Here is a 19,151-nt window from a genome sequence, read left to right on the forward strand (position 1 = left end):
CCTTCTCGCCCACCGAGCTCCCTAAACCTCTGCTGAAAGCGCAGGCGGTGAGTGCGGGGCTGCCGGCTCCTCCTCGGGGTCGCCCCGGTGGTGCCCCTGCCGGCCCAGCCCCAGCCCGGTAAAGGGAGGGGAGTGCAACAGGCACGGTGTGCTGCCGGGGGTGAAACCCTGACACTAGTGGGGTCTCGGGACTCCCCACAGCAAGACTGTTAACTCAAGATTTTGCGGAGTTAAAAGGAAGAAAAGCCAAGACTAACAATCAGTTATGCTTAAGGAGGTTGATTTTACACAGATGTTCAGGTGTCTGCTCTATGGACTAAATCTCATCAGGCTAAGAGATACCCGTTTCAGCTCATTTCACATACGAGCATTACCGTGGGACAGAACACGTTTCCATTCCTCTCTCTTTGCTCTTTCTCCAGCTGCAAAGTCTCTGTAGATGTTGGGCGTGTGTTGTTCGATACCTACATGTTTCGCACCCTTCTGTAGGAAGGAAAGATTTGAAAACATTTCTGGATTAATAGTTGTATGCATGTAAACATTTTTACTGCCATATTTGGAAAACAGTAATTGAACGGACTTTGTCTTCATCATAAATATTTTACAGTAAATTAATAGGTCTCTCAAAGCATTCTGTAGCTACGTATTTTAAGAATCTTGAAGGTAGTTCTTTTCATCACAAAGGAAAAGTCTTTAAAGAAAGCTGCAGAGTCATACAATTGTGTAAATGTAAAATGCAGTAATTGTTTAAACTGGTTTAGGATAGATATTTAAAAGATGCTTTTATTTATGTTATATACTGTAAGGCACCAAGAAGGAGCCATCAGAAGAAAAATTTTTATTGGAGAAGGCATTCCAAGAAAATTGATCTGGAGCACTAAATGGGTTTGAGTATTAGTTCTGTGCAAGTCCTGCGTCATTTATGTGTATTTACACTATTGGGTCTTGATATATGTAAACTTTGCATATAGAAGTTTGATTTGTGGGAGAAGCTGTTGAGCCAGTGCAGTTAATAACAGTAGAAGTCATAAAGATCATAGCGCTTCTGTTGCTATTAATTTATATTTTTTTTAATTAGTAAAATGTTTTCCAATCTACGATCCCACCGTGGAAGTATAAAGACAATTGCATTTCTACTGTGTGCTGAAGTTCAAATAACAAATTGTTTTGTTACATACACCTGGCAACTCCAAACTTGTGCTGGGCAGTTTCCAGTAGCACTGGGGAACTTGTTGAAGACATCTGCAACTGACAGAAGCTTCGCAAGGCTGGGAAAAGTGTTTAGGAGGAAAACAACAAAACAGTGATGAGAGGATGTAGATCTCATTTAGTTTTCCTTCTTTCTTCCAAATATTGATCACACATGCTGCAAACATTTAAGTAGATAAATTAAATTGTTTTCTTAGATAAAGCTGCACGTTCTTAGAGAACCAGGTTCTTGCATACCAGCAATATGAGAGGTTTTCCAAATACTGTATAAAGTTGATGGCTTAGTTTAATCTTTGAGATGTTCACACCACCCTATAAGCTTTGTCTTGTATAAGAATGAAAGAATGAAAACATTTAAGATAACTATGCTCTGAGAAACAGTGGAGGATGGGGATATGAATGGTGTCTATACTACATCAAATCATAAGCTCTTAGAAGAGGTCCTATATGAAGTCTCTGAGTTTTAAGATTAAGTTTCATCAGTGTTTTGAAAAGGCTTCCAGGTCATGGTTGCCTGCAAAGGTCTGGACTTTATAACTTCAGTGGGTTCATTTCAGAACTATATTCCTGTTCACAGTTTTATGTGAAAAAGGTACTCTTCAGCAGCAGCACATTTCAAACCTACCTGAAAGTTTAGATGGAAGAGAAATGTCTTGGCTTTCCGTAGAGGCAGACTTGAAATATGGTTAGTTTGGCTCTTGCTCCATATAACCTTTTTGAGGAGTCCTTATTAAGAGCTCTTTTTAAGCAGGAATTAATGACTTCTAAAAATATTTAAAAATATATCTACTTTAGCTTGGAAAATATCAGTCTTCCTCTTTAACATTTTAAAAGTAAATGGAATGATGTTTCAGTCTTTCTCTGAAAAGATATTTCATAGAGCAGCGTTTGAGTAAAGCACATTGTAGGTTTGTAAACACCAGCAAGTGGGTTTTACTCTATATAAGTACTTTATGTGAGTGGAGTAACAGTTTGGAGACTTTTTAAAAAATAAAATAACTGGAGAGGTGGTTATTAAGTGCCAATTCAGCTTGTTTCTTCAGCATCATGGAGTATGCTGTACTTCATGGTGTAGAATGTAATGGCTGCACAGCTTTCTTCCATCATTCCTCTCGGTTAGTCCAGACAGAGAGGGACTCCGCTCCTGATGGGAGAAGGTGCAGCATTATTTGTACCAGTGGTTTATTTTGGTAGAGCAGGTTGGAGAAACCAGGTTAAATAGCTTCTAAGTGTGAGACTTGAACCAAACTCAAAACAATTCAACATACACAATCTTACACTTGAGGTTTCAAGTAAAACATTTTCTAATTATCTAGTTAAAATATAGCTTTGACATTCATGGCAAACTAAACATGGAATGGCATTTCTCTTCTTCAGTCACCTGTGCTCATGGTGTTTTAGATTTTACACTTTTTATTGTAATCAACACAAAATCTTAATATTTACTTGTTATCTGTCCAGGTAAGCCTGTATTTTATTATTCTGCTTCTCATTTGTAAAGCCTTGCAGGTCTTTTCCCTGGCTACGCTGGTGCCCTTCCAGCTCATTACTTTCTAACACTTGCTGCTTTCAGGTACCAGTCTGTGACATTTGTCCTGCTGGACTTCAGGTGTAGGATAAAGGGAACAGTAATGTGCCTCAAGAATGTGTTTTGTGTGTAGTTGAAACCTTACAAACTATTTTGAACCTACTTAATACAACAGAATGAAAAAACAAATCACGTTTATGTGTTGCAGTATGTATACTTTGCATTTAATAGAATCTTTATTTTTATAAAACCTTTGACAGATACTGAACTCCAAGGCCAGACACTGAGGTAACTAGAACTCAAATAAGTGCTGTGTATGACTTCATTCTCCGGGCATACCTAGTCTAATGCTACTTTACATTATTCTGTATTTATTCTAATGGGAGCATATCAGTGAAGTTGCTGTAGTTCTGCATACTAGAAAAATGACCTAAGATAACTTTTATTTTTTAAGTTAATTAAGGATCCAAGACCATTCTCATGCAGATTGACTGTTGATTTCTGAAATCTGTGTTACTTTTGAAGGTGGTGTGTTACTGAAATCAGTAGTTCCTGAATATTTTGGTCCAGCTTTATTTCTGTCTTCTTCGTCCACCTACCAGAAAATGGTGCTGTCTTCCATCTGTGTGAATTGCATTAGTTGTATTTTAGTATAACCTGGAGAAATATCTAAAATTAAGTATGTATCATTTTGGGAACCTAACCCAATATGTGGGGTTTATTATGCTTAACAAACACATAGCAATCATAAAATATTTAAGAGTCGAACCCTTACCAGGAGCACTTCTGCAGATCAGGCCCAAGATATGTCATGCTGGGCACCAGGAAAGCAAAGGGACAAATGACAACACTCGCAGAAAGTTTGGATTAAGCGAGCTGCTGTGCAGCACAAGGGACTACTCAGCTGCTGTAATCACCGTACCATCTGTTCTCATCCTCTTGTCCCATATCCTGCTCAGCATGTGCCTCCCAACCGCTGCAGCCAGGGAAAGAAGGATCTTGTAAGAACAGCAGCCTCGGTCACCGGTCAGGGATTCACTTCTGTGAACGGCATGCGTTAGGAGATGATATAAACTGAGCCACAGGAGATGGTGTCCTTTAAAGAGATGCTCAGGAATGGTTGAGTTAAACCGTGACTGTTACAGGTCAGAACCTTGTCATACTCAGGCAACTTGCCGCATTCCTTCTAAGACATGTAACCTAACAACAAATAAGTAAAGGAAAAGACTAACAGTGCATAGTAGAGTGTTTTCATGCCTGAAAGAGGCAACTTTGCTTGTCTGAAGGCCTGGCCATTTTTTTCCCAGCTGTGAGCTGGTCTGCTAAATGATAGCACCACTCCCGCTCCATTGCATCCACAACGCTGTCACAAAACTGTGGGCAGCTGAAATCAGCTTTTACTCTAGCCTTGGAAGTAGGCATTTTTGCCAGGCACACTTATAAATGTGATAAGAAATTTTGTATTCTTGATGTATCTCTTAATTTACCATTCCCTGTACTTATAGTTTATTTAGAATGTTTTCATCACGAGTATAATTTTTTAAGAATTTCTTCTTCAAGAACATGGTAAAAGATTATTTGAAGCTCTCAAAAATAAATTTATTGGTGATCCCATTAATAGTTATATGTACACACATTTAGTACATTTAGAAGCTATCTTATTTGGCGTAGAACTCTCTTTGAACTCTGTCACCAGGTGCGGTAAGCCCTAGGAGGTTTATAAGGTATGGTGTTGACCTTTTAGCCAACTGGGCATGCATCAGGAATTTTCTTACGTACCAGTATCAAATTCTATGTCTTTATTAAAACTCAAATTCTCAAAGAACACGTCAACGAAATCAAAACATTTTAAAATCAATTATGTTTTCCTGAGGAGTTCTTAATGAATAAAACATGCTGAACTTTTTGATAGAAGAATAATTAGCTACTATTGAGTTAGATTTTATGGAAGACTGAAATATTTTCTTCTATAAAATGTTCTGTGCATTTCTTCATTTAAGAATTAGATATATAAATTTTATTGATGGATTTTACTTCTGTGCTGACAATCTTATCTTGGGATAGATACAAGCTATGTTATCTATGACTGTCATTTGGGCATACAAACACATAAAGCACCAATGTTCAGTTTAGTTATTTCCTATTGTAAGCAAACAGGCGTTGTCTTCTATGTTTATAGTAATAGCATGACCTAGAGGAAATACAATCCAGGGCTGTCTCTGTTGATCATCCTGATTAGTTACCTAATCTGATTACTCTTCTTTGTGTTCCATATGTCAGATTCAAGGCAATAACCGGCACCGAAGTATGAGGCCTGCTGTAGTTTAACAATACCAAAAAAAAAAAATACTGCCTAATGTAATTAATAGAAAAACAGTGGATGCCCTGCCTTTAACTTGATTAATGGTCTGCTATGAGGATTTGCTTTTGTTATTCATCCTTTTTTCTCCTACGGTGAACTTTCAGCTACTGTTACTTGCATACTGGTTTTTGTGAGGTCATAATAAAGTTATCACAGATATGTTTATGGACATGGAACTTGATTTGTAAAAGTGTCTTCAACCAAAATCAGTTATTGGTTCAAGAGACTGTAATTAATAAGTTTATGCATAAAAATTAGTGATACGTACAGTGAAGTCATTGTTCCTGGGCGATGTTTTTTCTGTGTTTCTGGTCTTAATCATTGGAAGAGCATTTTCAGAATATACTAGTTTTAATATTCTAAATGTAGTAAATCATACTCGCCTGGAATTCATTGTAGAATGAAGCTTTATTAGAATATAAGGTATGTAATCTTGGTTCATTCCCTCTTCAAGGCTGTAAGCATCAGAAGACTTAATTTTTCTAAATATTTTTGGTCTTCAAATAAGCTGACTTTACACATTAACTTTAATTTTAAAATGCCCTCAGTGGATTTAGAGATCTGGGTTAAGTCCTTCCTTTGCTGCTTTTACAATCTTATTAATTTCAAAGGAGCTTTATATGTGTAAATGAAGAATAAATTTGACCTTTTGTTTTGAGATACAAGCTTACAGGGCAACACTACTTGTTAATCCTCTCAAAGAAATCTTTATTCGGAATCTAGTTCCAGTGGATTACTTGCATGAATAGCAACTGCTGGATCCACCTACGTTAAAATGTATTATATTTTAAGGTTAGTTTTTGCTGTTCCAGACTTGTGTTTATTGAGAGGTTTCTGTCACCTGCTTGAGGGTTATTTAAAGTCTTGAGTTACTGCTTGTCAAAAGCTGAAACAATATATTGAGGTGTATGAACAACGCGTACTGTCACCTACTATTATGAGAGAGCAATGTTTTTAGTAACTATTATTGGTCAACACTGCTTTTTTCCGAAGTGATAGGGGATGCCATTTCTGGATTCTTTAGTAATAGGTATGCTCCTACATAAGCAAATTTGTTTTATTTTTAAATTCTTTTCTAATCTAATGAACAGTGCCTCAGGTAAGATACACATCTGTAACATCAAGGCATTCTGGAGTTAGTGTTGATGTAATATTCCTAATCTTGTCCTCATTAGTTACTGTACCACGTAATGGTATGGAGGATCACCTACTGCTCTTAAACCATTTTCTAGTACACCGTATGTGGTGTAACACTCGGACACAATGGGGTGAATAAAACGCAAGCTGAAATATCTCAGTGTACTTTTTTTTATTACTTTGAAAGCTAGAACAGTTTATTTTTTGGAAGATGAATACTATAAATAAAAGAACATATTAAAAGGAACTGGATTTCATTTAATCATATATCTAAAATATAAAGGCAGTTTCAGTGCCTTAGTGAAGTCCAGGTATGTCACAGACAGCTGAGATTAATCCCTCAATTAATGTTTAGTTCCCCAGAATACTCGATTTATAAGCTGTATTATGCATTCTAACACTGGTGAACAAGTTTGTGATTCCAAATGTGAAGCTTAAAAGGCCCCAGAAATTCCATTACACTACGGAAAGAAGATGTGAGGGCATCACCAGTCTTCCAGGTCCCTGCTGTCATGGAATGTACTGAGTAAAAATGCTCAAGTTAAAAGAAGTAGACCATGTCTTGTGTTAAGGCCCACCTGGGCAAAACTCTGAGCAACCTCAGCTGACCTTGCTTTGAGTGGGCCTTTGGACTAGAGACCTCCTGAAGTTCCTTTCTAGTCTGAATTACTCTAAAATTCTATATTCAGTCTAATAGAGCTGGCTTAACTGTGATAGATTTACACAAGGCGAGATACATAAGAAATTTTCCACTGCCTGTAGAAGCAGAAATGATCTGACTCTACAGAAGAAGAGACTAGACTATTAGAAGACTAATAGTGATTTAGAGAAAGTAACATCCATCTCCCACCTTCCTTGTCTTTCCCCCTAAAGATAAGTAATACATTGGAGAGGAAAAATTCCTCCCCGGTCCCTGGAAGTGAGCAGCAGAAGCAATGAAGGATTGTTTAAATATTGTATAAACATGATAATTACACAATAAAAGATGATAAACCTACAATTTCTGTTGTTAGTATTTACTCAGTTTTACCTCGAGGTTTCAAGCAGATGCAAGTTCCTGCTTTTTGGCTTGTAGTAAACTTCATCTCTTAGTTCTCATTTTGCTTACTGGATGGTGTAATAAGCCATTAATTTGACATTTATTCCACTTACGGCATTACTGTCCAGAATACAATAAATACATCATTTCCATCATAAAAGTACAAAAAAAAATTCAATATATGCAGAAATGTTCTTTGATGTACTTCAGTGATGTCAGTGGGATCACCATCAGCAGCTAACAAAAATGCACAAAGATGGATTTAATTACATAGGCATTCTAAAGCCAAAGGCCTCATAATCTGGTTATTTTTTGAGAGATTTTCTTACATCTTCCAAGTTTTTCTTTTCTTTTTTTCTTTAAATACACCATTTTTCAATTTAATATTTCTGTAATGTTGTTCTAAGATTTGACCAATGTGATCCGGCAAAAGCAAGAAAGCAAAAGGTATCTGAAAAACGTACTTACTGCAAACCTGCTTTCATTGTGTAAAACGCTGATTCGCTCCATTGTGTGTAAGTTGAGATAATGTAATAAAATGGAAATTTGGATATATGTGTCAGAGAGAAAATGTTTGTGCAAAATGAGGTGCTTATAGAGTATAATTCCATTTTTTGTTCTTTATATTGTCTGGTGTTTCCATTCCTCAGTTTCTGTTTCCTCTCTTTTCAGGAGCCTGATTCTGAATACAGCGTGTTTCAGGTAAAATTCTTTTAATAAATACATTTACTAGATAAAATCATGAGGAAGAATTTCTGATACACTGAATAATACTTGTTTTGTATCCTTAATTGCATAAAATTGTTTTTCATCATTGGTGAGTACATTTGATAAGGGGTATTTTAAATAGGTAGCTTTTATATTTGATGGAAGTTTATTTCTCACATATATTTCTTATAAGTTTATTCCTATAGGTTTATTCAGCAGTTCAGTAGCTTAGTGCCTTCTAAAAGCTAAACTGCATTTTATCTGGAACTGAATGACCTTCAGATGCTGATGAGATTAGGAAAAGGCCAGTGTGTATTTCACAGAGAGAACAGTTTATGCTTTTAGGAATCCCTTTCACGTTTCATTTACTGTGGTGTAAGGGTGGGCTGTTACCCATGACCTTCCTGCTCCTACAGCTCATTCCCAATGCCTACCTTGTGTAGAGTCTGGTAGTCTTGATGATGCTTTGCATAAGTGGTGGAAGACTAAGAGTAAGGAAGAACAGCAACGTGTGGGTGATGGCATCTTTTGGCTGCAGCCCACAGTCAGAAGAGATTAAATGCAATGTGAAATTGCGTCTTTGAATAGAGCTCACTAACATATTTTACAAGTCTCCGGTTACATTCCAATGAAGTCATGCAAGTTGTTTGCCTACAAAATGGTTTCAGTGAAATACTGCCAGGTATCTTCTTGACTTTAAAGATTGCGCTTCACAAGGTAGTTGTTGCGTTCTGGGGTTTTCACTGTGTATGGAATAAAATTTATGATAATGGAAAGAATTGTTGGAGAATGAAACTCCAACATTTCTTAGAAATGTGCGTTACCAGATTCGGAAAATACGTTTAGATTTAGATTTTATCTTTTTTTTTTTTTTTTTTTTTATTCATTTGGTTGTTGGACTTCTTAGAAACAAGAAGATACTTGATTCAGTGACAAACTAGTTCTCAGGAACTAAGTGAAAAACACTTTGTCACTTTTCTTTCTGGAGTTTAGTCTTCTTAAAAAATACTATATCACATGTTTGTACTTACGGTATCTAAGATATTCCTTCCCTCTTCAATTACTGTTAGTTATTACAAAGTGCTGGTCTGGTTATTATGAAGTGCTGGTCTGGTTCTGAGTTAAGCAAGCGAAACCTGTTATTATGTTGTGAATACGTGGGTTGTCTGAAATCAGCTGTCCCTTTCTTGTTCATACTGTTTAAGTGCCCTTTACATAAAAATGCAAGTCATCTTCATAAACGCCAGATGTGTTGCTTGTCACAAAATAAAATTATTGATCCTGCAAATCGAGAGCAGATAATATAAATGGAATCTGAGGCAACAATTTCATAGAATCCTAGAATGGTTAGAGTTGGAAGGGACCTTAAAGATCATCGAGTTCCAACCCCCCTGCCATGGGCAGGGACACCTCCACTAGAGCAGGTTGCTCAAAGCCCCATCCAGCCTGGCCTTGAACACCTCCAGGGATGGGGCATCCACAACTTCCCTGGGCAACCTGTTCCAGTGCTTCACTACCCTTACAGTAAAGAATTTCTTCCTAGTATCTAATCTAAATCTCTCCTCTTCCAATTTAAAACCATTACCCCTTGTCCTGTCACTGCATTTCCTGACAAAGAGTCCCTCTCCGGCTCTCCTGTAGGCTCCCTTCAGCTATTGGAAGGCTGCTATGAGGTCTCCCTGGAGCCTTCTCTTCTCCAGGCTGAACAACCCCAGCTCTCTCAGCCTGTCTTCATAGGCGAGGTGCTCTAGCCCTCTGATCATCTTCGTGGCCCTCCGCTGGACCCGTTCCAACAGGTCCATGTCCTTCCTGTGTTGAGGGCTCCAAAGCTGGACACAGTATTCCAGGTGGGGTCTCGCGAGCGCAGAGTAGAGGGGTAGAATCCCCCCCCTCTCCCTGCTGGCCACACTTCTCTTGATGTAGCCGAGGATCTGGTTGGCTTTCTGGGCTGCCAGTGCACATTGCCGGCTCATGTTGAGCTTCTCATCCACCAACATCCCCAATTTAAACGGACAAAGTTGTGCTAAGTCGAAGTGTAAGTAATATTGTCGTGTGGTTACTCAGAAATGTGTGCATTTATTTTTATGGCTTTTTGTGATTATAAGTGAGCCTTCCTCTCACTATTGTCAGTGCGGTTCTTCCAGCTTTGTGTGGCTTTTATTCATTTTAATTGAAGTTTTTCAGCTGAAGTTCTTGTGCGTTAGTTTCAGATTAAACCCTTAAAAGTTTTCACTGAGTGAACTGTACTTTCTTATGAACACGATTGTTAAAATTTTTCTGGATAACTAAAGCTGCAACACAGAAACTAGGCTTCATATGAAGATAAAGTAGCTCTAGAAAATACCAGGACTACTGGTACAAATTCTTTATAGGAAGTTGAAATTACTGAGCTGTTAAGAAAGTCTTTGAACCTTGCATGAGTGTTATGTCCTGGTCCAATTGTGATAAAAGGCACCTTTACTTTATGAAAAAAAATCAAAATTTGTTGGGAAGGGTCTGTTTTAACACAGAACTGTACATCTCTCAAGTTTTCTTTTAAAAAGTAAGACAATAGCCATATGTTGTAGTTCTAATAAAGTCTTATGTGACTTATTTATGAATAAGTAGAATTTTTTTTATGAATGAAATGGTGTCAGAAATTTCATTTAATTCTTTTGGGAAAAAGATCTTTTTCCCACATCTCTCTTTGTATTTATGTGTCAGTATTCGTTTCTAATTCCTTTTCCCACGCCTTGATTTTTCACATATTCAGCATAACGGTGTGCATGCACAGAAATGGTACTTCCATTTCATATGGGTCTTGTAACTAGTAGTTAGGAATTTTGAATTGTCTTCTTATCTCCCAAGGTAAAGGTCATCTTTCTGTAGTTTAAGTCACAAATTTGGCATTTTTCTCAATCTTGCTGTTTTGATTAGAAGCACTGTAACAAGCATTGCTGCAGGCAGTACTCTAATCTACAGACTGATGTTTAATTAAGGAATAATATGAGATATTTGATATTTTTTTTGGCTGTGAAGCCTCAGATTAGAAACCTAAGACTGGAAGAGCAGCCTAAGGAATCTATTTTTCATGACAGATATTTATGCAATAATGACAGAGAGACGTGTTGCTTTTAAAAACACATTATCTCATGTTTGTTATTGTAAAAATCATGATGATACACTTGTGTCTACGTTAAGAACTGGCCCCGGTTTTGGCAATTGGTGTAGAGAAGTTGCTGCTTTCAATTTGCAGGAAAATATCATTACTATGGGCAGCTTTTCTTATCTCTGCTAGGAAATTAGCCTGTGTTTGGCTATACTAAGAGCTCTAATTTCAGCATATTCCCAATGTAGACATGGTTATGTTGATTTCAGACGTACATGTCTTTGAAAAAAGCAGTGTACAATCAAGGTGTTAAAAATTCAACAAACTAAATACTTCTATAGAATAATGAGAAAGTTACGGGTGTTGAACATCTAACTGCAAATCTGAATGCTAATTAAAGGTTGTCACCCTACTGCATAAGAAGAAACTAAAAGATAATAAAGCAGATCTGGATTATGTCTGTCTGGCCTAGATTCAGATCATCCTGCCCTGTTCCTTTCTCTTCATACTTGAACAAAGGTTTCTAATCATGGTTAAACTGGCTGGCTGAATTCCTCTTTTACTTCTGCTGGGAAGAAAGCCCTTTTAAAAAGGAGAGCTAAATATTTCAACATTTTTAGATATACTTTCTTTCTGAGAGACGGTTATAAAGTTGGATAGAAATATGAGGGAAGTGTAGAGGAAGGGATGGTCTGAGACAATATGAATGAGAAGTTAAATGATTACTTAAATTATTAAATAAGCCTGAGATCCACATTTTCTGCTACCTCTTATTTAAAGAACAAATGTTTCCATGTGTTTGACCTTTATTTCTATTATGGTAGCATCAGTCTGTTTCTAATTTGAAATGTCTCCTTAGCAAATATTAAACATGCTTTTCCACCAGACTGCTATACCCCCTGTCAGAAAAGAAACAAATCTAATTGTTTTGGCAGTGATTTCTACTCTGGAAAATTTATGATGATCTGTTCAATATCTGAAGGAAGATCAGGAATTGGTCTTGTGGCTCCCTTTATCATGCCAGCTCTATGAGTACGTTACAGGCATATTAAGTTATCAAAGTGGTTGGACCTGCACATATTTTGTTGATACTTCTGTGCGGCTGCCATCATTTTTAATTTTCCCCATTGATTTGGTGTCTCTACAGTCTGCACAAAGCTTGTCACATAGGCTAGAATTGTGCTTGCCTTTCCACATTGCTCACATAATCCTCCAAGACATTTAATGTAGTAATTTGTCTGTTCTGTTCACTAACAAGTACTCCAATAATCTGACAATCTGAGATGCTTATTCTATACATTTATGCATTTTTTACAGCTGATGCTTTGAACAAAGGAGTTTTAGACTATCTGTACTGTATCTTAACTGCTGGTTAAAAGATTTTCCTTCTTTCTCTGCGGATTACTTCGCATTACAGTGGTTTACCTTCCTCTCCCATCCCAATTTAAATAAGGTGTCTGTCAGTGGTGGGTTTTGAACAGCACTGCTGGCTGGGGATTTTGTCAAAAGCGCAAGATCTCAGAGAGTAGCCTGAGACTTAAATTAGTCATAAATTTTCGTGAGATATGAAGTTCTGTCCTCCAAACTCGATAACTATAGTTGTTCCTCTCCGAAAGAGTTGTCTAAAATCTTGGTCCACCTCCATTAGGAAATGGATGGATATGGCAAGCTGTTTAACTCGGTATCTTACTCAAGCCTATTAAAACTGTGAAGTGGAAAAACTGCTGATTAGATTATTTACTTGGTGTTTTGAAGATATTTTACTTTTTACTTTATCCTCATTCAGGCTGCCTGGAGCCTGAAAACACGAGCTTTGACGGAAATGGTATATGTGGATGAAATTGATATGGATGAAGAAGGAATTGCAGAGATGATCCTCGATGAAAATGCCATTGCTCAAGTTGCACGTAAGAACAACTTTCGCTTTAATACATTGAAGCCTCAAGAGTTCTTTTGGTCGGGATTGTCATCTAGCATAAAACAGTAGATACTGAGGTTACCTGATATGGCTTTTAGCTATTGCTACAAGGAGAGTTTTATGGTTGCATGGTGATGTTGAGATCCATCACATGGTCTTGATGTAGTGCTTAGGCCTGTCAGACGGTAATTCAGACAAATAGTGTTTTGACAGCTTTTCCTCTACATCTCTGCACTCACTCGCTCTTTTCCATCAGTGCCTTGATTTCTTTTACTCCTGTCTGGCTTCTTTAGGCACTGTGGGAAACTAGAGAATAATATATGTCCTTGATGTACTGTGAATCTCATCCACATGCCTGTACTGTAGGCAACAGTCCAGCCAAATCTGACATCACCTTTTTGTATCATTTCCTGCAAACATTTTCTAAACTGATTTTCTCTCTTCTGCTTTTCTCTTTTTCCTCTCTTCCTTCACAGGGCAGCTCTTCAGCCCTGTCATTGTTTCTTGTTTGCAGCTCTTTTCTTGTTTGCTCGCTTCGTCAGTTCCCTTCTAAGAGGTCAGTAATTAGTAGTCTTCCACTACTTTTTGGCATTATTTCTATTTTTCTCTGTTTCTTTTGTGCAATCCACATCGAAATTCTTATGTATCTTATTGGATGTGGCTCTCAACCACCCACCATGTCAAGGAGTTCAAGGGAAGAACTGGACGTAGGCCAGAACTACTATGTGAAGCATTAAAAGCTTTTCTCATCTGGATAGAAGTGGGCAATTGTGTATCTATCTGATTACTCAAGCAGTACTCAAGTTGTGTTTATACATTATGATAATCTAATTACATGTATCTGTCTTAAAACAACATAATAATATAATTTAGACTTTTATTTGATTTTACGCCCCCTGCAGTAGAGACCATCTGCTAAGAAAAATCATCTGATGAATATTATTGAGAAATAAGGTGTTCTGGGAAAGTACGTTCATACTATATTTAAACTGAAAAATGGTGACTTTCTGGATAGCGTGTCACAGATTTCAAAGCCAAACAAAATCATTATGATAGTGTAGCCTGCACTCTCCTGAATTGTTGAGATAAGACTTTGCTATTCGTATTTCAAATCCACTAGATGTGCCTGAGTTAGTATGTAGTTTTGCAGAAAGAACTTTCCAGAGAGAAATAACCCCCTGCGGTCTTTAGTAAATTATTAAATTTTCTAGCTTTTATCAGTGTATGCCATATCTTCAGTGGGAATTATCAACTGTAGCTCCAGCTGTTCCTTCTTTGTGTACATTTTATGCCCGATATGAAGTCTTTATTTTCAGAGCGGTATTTCCAAAGTAAATAGTTAAAACCCTCATTAAGTCATCCAGTGATCTTTTCTTTGATAACCTAAACAGTCTTCTCATTCTGAGGTATATCTTTTAATTTTTGAGTTGAGTCTTGAAACTCTTCTTAACCCTTTCCAGTTAATCTGCCTGCTTTTTCAGTTGTAGTCACCAAACCAGACAACAGTCCACTGACACATAGAAAATACATTTTTCTTCTACAGCTTGATTTTACTTTCTTTATACATCCAAAGTGTTTTCCTGTTACACTTTCATATAAAAGGTAAGCACAGATATCACTAGGGAGGGTGCAAAGAGGAAAGAGCCAGTCTTTGCAGTGGTGCCCAGTGACAGGACCAGAGGCAGTGGGCACAAACTGAAAACACAGGAGGCTCTGTCTGAACATCAGGAAACACTTTTTTTTTACTGTGAGGGTGACTGAGCGCTGGCACAGTTTGCCCAGGGGGGTTGTGGGGTCTCCCTCCTTAAAGATATTCGGCAACCATCTAGACAGGGTCCTGGGAAACTGGGTTTAGCTGACTCTGCTTGAGCCTGGTTGGACCAAATGACCTCCAGAGGTCTCTTCCAACCTCTCAACCTGGACAAGGGTGTAGTATCTCAATGTGAAGTGAGAAATGCTCTTATTTTACAGGACCGGGAACATCTTTGAAACTCCCTGGAACGAGCCAGGGTGGAGGCCCCAGCCCAGCTGTTAGGTATTGTATTTTTTTTTATTTTTTTTTTTAAAAATGTGACTAGTTACAAATGAACAAATCCTAAATTTATCTTCTGAAAATGAAATGCTTCAGATATAAGTGTTTAAATTCTCTATCAATAAATACCACTCAACATAAGGATAATGTGCTTAACATCTTCAGGCCAGTAACTCAATCAGGAAGACCCATTACAGGATTTGTGAGACCCAGCACGCAAAGCGGACGGCCAAGTACTATGGAACAGGCTATAAAAACACCTCGAACAGCTCTCACAGCTCGCCCAATCACTAGTGCTTCTGGGAGATACGGCCGGATGGGAACGGTAAGTTGTTTGTTCTCAGAACGATGGTCACACTATCTGGTATGGTGACGTTCATGGTCACAGCATCTGGTACAGTGACGTAGTTGACTTAAAAGCTGCATCTAAACTCAAGTTTGAAGGAGGTGAGCATTTTTAATTTTTTGTTTAAATTGTTCTCAAAGTAGCGTTTGAAAATGTTACTTGTTAATTTGCTAGTCTGTTTATATAAAAAATATATATAAATTCACAAATTCACAAAAATTCACAGAAATTCCAAATTCACAAGTTCTGTGAAACTCATTTTTATTCACTGCAGGCCATGAAAAGACTATGACACGATTTCACCCTAAGTAGGTTGAAACCTTCTCCGGGTTTTCCAGTTTACTACAAAACAGTTGCTAATCTCTAAGATTCTGTCAGTTCATAAGATAAGGAGAATAAACTATGCTAGTTTTATCCTGTCCTAGTGGCAAATTAAATAAATTTGCCAATAAATAAATCAATAAACTGCAACTGGCATGAATATGTGATAAAAATTAACATCCCATTATTGGCATAACGTGATATCTTTTCACTGTCCTCGCTCTCGCAGTTATGAACTGATCCTCGTAATTCTTTCTTGAATATTTTTTTGTTATGTATCCCAAGTGCCTTCAGTCCATCTAACAGTTAGTCCAAGCTACACACTTAGGCACATTATGGAAATAGTGGTGAGAGGGAAGAAAAGGGTAGTTCCAGAAAGTAATTCATGCAACCCCTTTCAGAGACTGTATGGGAGTAGGGCAAATTCCTGGCTTCCAGAAAAGATGAAATTCAGTAAGAGGAGTCTGTACTGCACGGTAGAGCAGTGCATCTACAAATGCTTTGTTTGGTTGTGGGGTTTTTGTGTATACGACTAGTATTTTGAAATTTTTGAAGATAATTGTAGAGGATCTTCCTACTTAAAAACTTCTTTCTCCCCTTCAGGCTTCAATGATAACAAATCCAGATGGCCCTTTCATAAATCTGTCTCGACTGAATTTAGCAAAATATGCTCAAAAACCCAAACTGGCAAAGGTATGTAACTATTTTGGTTAATATTGTGATATCTTTTTTTTATTTTCTGGCATCATTCTAATGTAACTGTACATGGGATTTGGGATGCAAACAATGATGAACTGTGTTGTAGATGTAAAGTTCAGAAAAATGCTCTTTACTTATCTGTTGACAGCAGTTACCGGACCTGAAATTGAACTTATGTCTGAACAGGTTATGCTAAAAGTATAACCTATGAAAAACATTTGTATAGAATAAAATGTTCCATTGGTAAATAACTTTGAACTGTGCCTGTTGGAGTGATGAAGGGCAAATGAAAAAAAAAAAAAAAGTCAGGTGGAAAAAAACCAGCAGAACCCTGCTTAGTGTCCAGAAATGCAGTTTTGTGTACAAATAGATGGGAATTCTGGCCTAAAAATGTTCAGATTTTTCCCTTTGATTTTATGGCGTGAGTTAACACTTTTTATATAAAAGATTTTATCTTTTTGATCAGAATTCTTCTTCATTTTAAGTTAAGGTCTTATGATTGACAGCCGTTGAAATTGAGACTATCTGCCAGTGGAACATCTTTTTCCAGGTTACTGGCCCAACTTACGGGTTTCAACTATGAGTGGAAGGGACCTTAAAGCTGTGTCATGATTTATGACTCTGTGGCCTTTCAGTTGAATCTTTCCCCAACACAACCAGTTGGTTGTATAGAAGATGTTTTCTCTGCATACTTGGTTGACAAAAAAACCCTGAACTGTTGGGCTGAGACCAACAACTTATTTTGCACAAGGCATCAAACGACTATCAGACACACTCTCAGGAGCTGTATTTGGCTAGAAACCTCGAGTTGAAAGAACCCATGTACATTCAGTCTATTTTGAGAAATGTAGTGGTGAACACTGTTAGAAGAATTGCAGTACCTAATGATCTGCTGGTGGAAATTGGCTCCTCCAGTCCAAAATTTTAGTTAATAATTTTTCTTAAATGATTAGCAAATTCCTTTGCTTTTTAAAACCTGATCTAGACTGATGTAGGGCATTGCTTTTCAATGTGGTTTTCAAAGGAAATAGATTTTGGGTGATTGCACTGTGTTCTTCACCCTCTCCTTACATCTCTGTCCTTTGGCCTCTTAACCAAACTAAGGCAGAGGAACAGGTATCAAATACAGTAAATTCATCTGACGAGATAACGAAAGACTTCCAGACTTATCACTGAGGGCAGTTACGAGTCAGTTCTTGGAAAAACTGCAGGCCTTTCGTCCAATTATGTCCTTGCCAGCTCTCAGCCAGTACAGACATTACCCTAAATCCATCACAGTCTGTAAAGTAGGGAGAATGTAGGAAACCTGGGAAGGATTAAGAAACACAAGACATATCCGTAAGTAACTAGGCTTAATTGTTCTCCTTGAAGACAGCTAGCTTTTAATTGTGTTTGGTTAGCTTTCAGATGAGATACTTGTTTTCAGCAACAGCTCTCAGGAATGAGAAACATATCTATTTTTTAAATTTTTTTTTTTTTTTTTTAAACTGGCGTTTTCTGGGACAGTGGGGTAGCTCTGTCTTCCTTCAGTTTTGTATGAAAAGCGGCTTAAGCCAGAAAATGTAAAGCAACAGTCATAGAAACATCCATAGGCAGCAAGTGTACTTGTCAGCATTATGAAGCTAATACATTATGACATTAACATTTCACACAGAATGTAAGATCTAAGTTTAAATTTGGAGCTATGTGGATTTATAACTTTTTTCTTTAAACAGACAGCATTAAGGCTAAAGCCAAACAAAGCAGGAGGTGAGACTGCAGACTGCACTCTCTGTTAAGAGTCATTGATTAAAGTTTTAAAACACTTTTGAGCTGTCACCGCTCCCAGGTGCAAAAAGATGATAAATCTTGCAGCTATTGAATTCACCTAATTAGCCTGTGTTGGAATATACTCCTTCTACGTACTTCTTCCTTCTGTGTTTGCGAAGTATGCTTATCATATCTTTTTTTAAGTTAGATTATCTCTCTTTTCCTGGCATGACTAGGTCTTTCGATGTTTTGAAGAGTAGAGGAATGTGGCTTCTCTCTGACTAGCACCAGCCACATTGCGCGCTATCGCAGGAAACCGCGTAGTAGACACATGAGGTATCACCTGTCGCCAGAGAGAGCCTCTGGTGAATCTCAGCAACTGGTTTAGGGCATGAAACAGGAAGTTTTATCTTTTTTAGCTTTTGGATTTTTAATAGAGTTATTAAGATAACTCTAAATGTTTTTATCCAAGTGAACGTTCAGTTATTTAAATCCTTTTGAAGGTCAGGGCCTATAGAAATTCCTCATGCCAGCCATGCAAGAAAACATCTTTTTTATCGCTTTAGATTTACTCACTTTTACTTAATGCTTCCCTATTATTGAACTAGAGGGGGAAATGTTCCACTACTTTATTTTCTATTATTTTGTCATTCACCAGTTCTAACCTTCCTATCAATGTGGTTTTATTTATAATTCTTTAATGTCTTTTAATCATGTGTTCAGAGTCTTTTCTGACCAAAAGTAGGAGAAGAGTAGGTTGTGGTTTACTTTTCTCACCAGACATGACAATTCTAGTTTCCTTAAGGTAAATCTTTTAAGAATTTTGTCTAAGAAAAACTGGCAGAAGAGTCATGGAAGCCCTTAGAAGACTGCTGTCTCGTTCTTTATTTCTTTCCTCGTGGGACAATATTTTCTTTTATTTTTTTATAATGAATAGTAAGAGTTTAGAAAAAGCATTCTGTTCTTTTTAAGCAATTAAGACTTGGGATCTGGATGCAGAAAAAGATCAAGGTTC

The 19,151-nt window shown here is 37.4% G+C and overlaps 1 protein-coding gene across 5 annotated transcripts in view; it reads left to right on the forward strand.

Moving 5' to 3' along the window:
- Positions 1-19,151, forward strand: part of TTC8 (tetratricopeptide repeat domain 8) — a 42,856-nt gene that overhangs the window by 484 nt on the left and 23,221 nt on the right. For 2 of the 5 annotated variants that reach the window (XM_074148598.1, XM_074148600.1), the window contains exons 2-5: positions 12,858-12,978; positions 14,961-15,024; positions 15,187-15,346; positions 16,292-16,381. In XM_074148598.1, coding sequence (XP_074004699.1) covers positions 12,858-12,978; positions 14,961-15,024; positions 15,187-15,346; positions 16,292-16,381 — 435 coding nt within the window. Of the gene's footprint in view, positions 1-7,947; positions 7,978-12,857; positions 12,979-14,960; positions 15,025-15,186; positions 15,347-16,291; positions 16,382-19,151 lie in introns of all 5 variants that reach the window. The other 3 variants (XM_074148601.1, XM_074148602.1, XM_074148597.1) reach the window with 2 other exon arrangements.

Source organism: Numenius arquata, chromosome 6 (genome assembly GCF_964106895.1).
Source record: "Numenius arquata chromosome 6, bNumArq3.hap1.1, whole genome shotgun sequence".
Lineage (NCBI taxonomy): Eukaryota > Metazoa > Chordata > Aves > Charadriiformes > Scolopacidae > Numenius > Numenius arquata.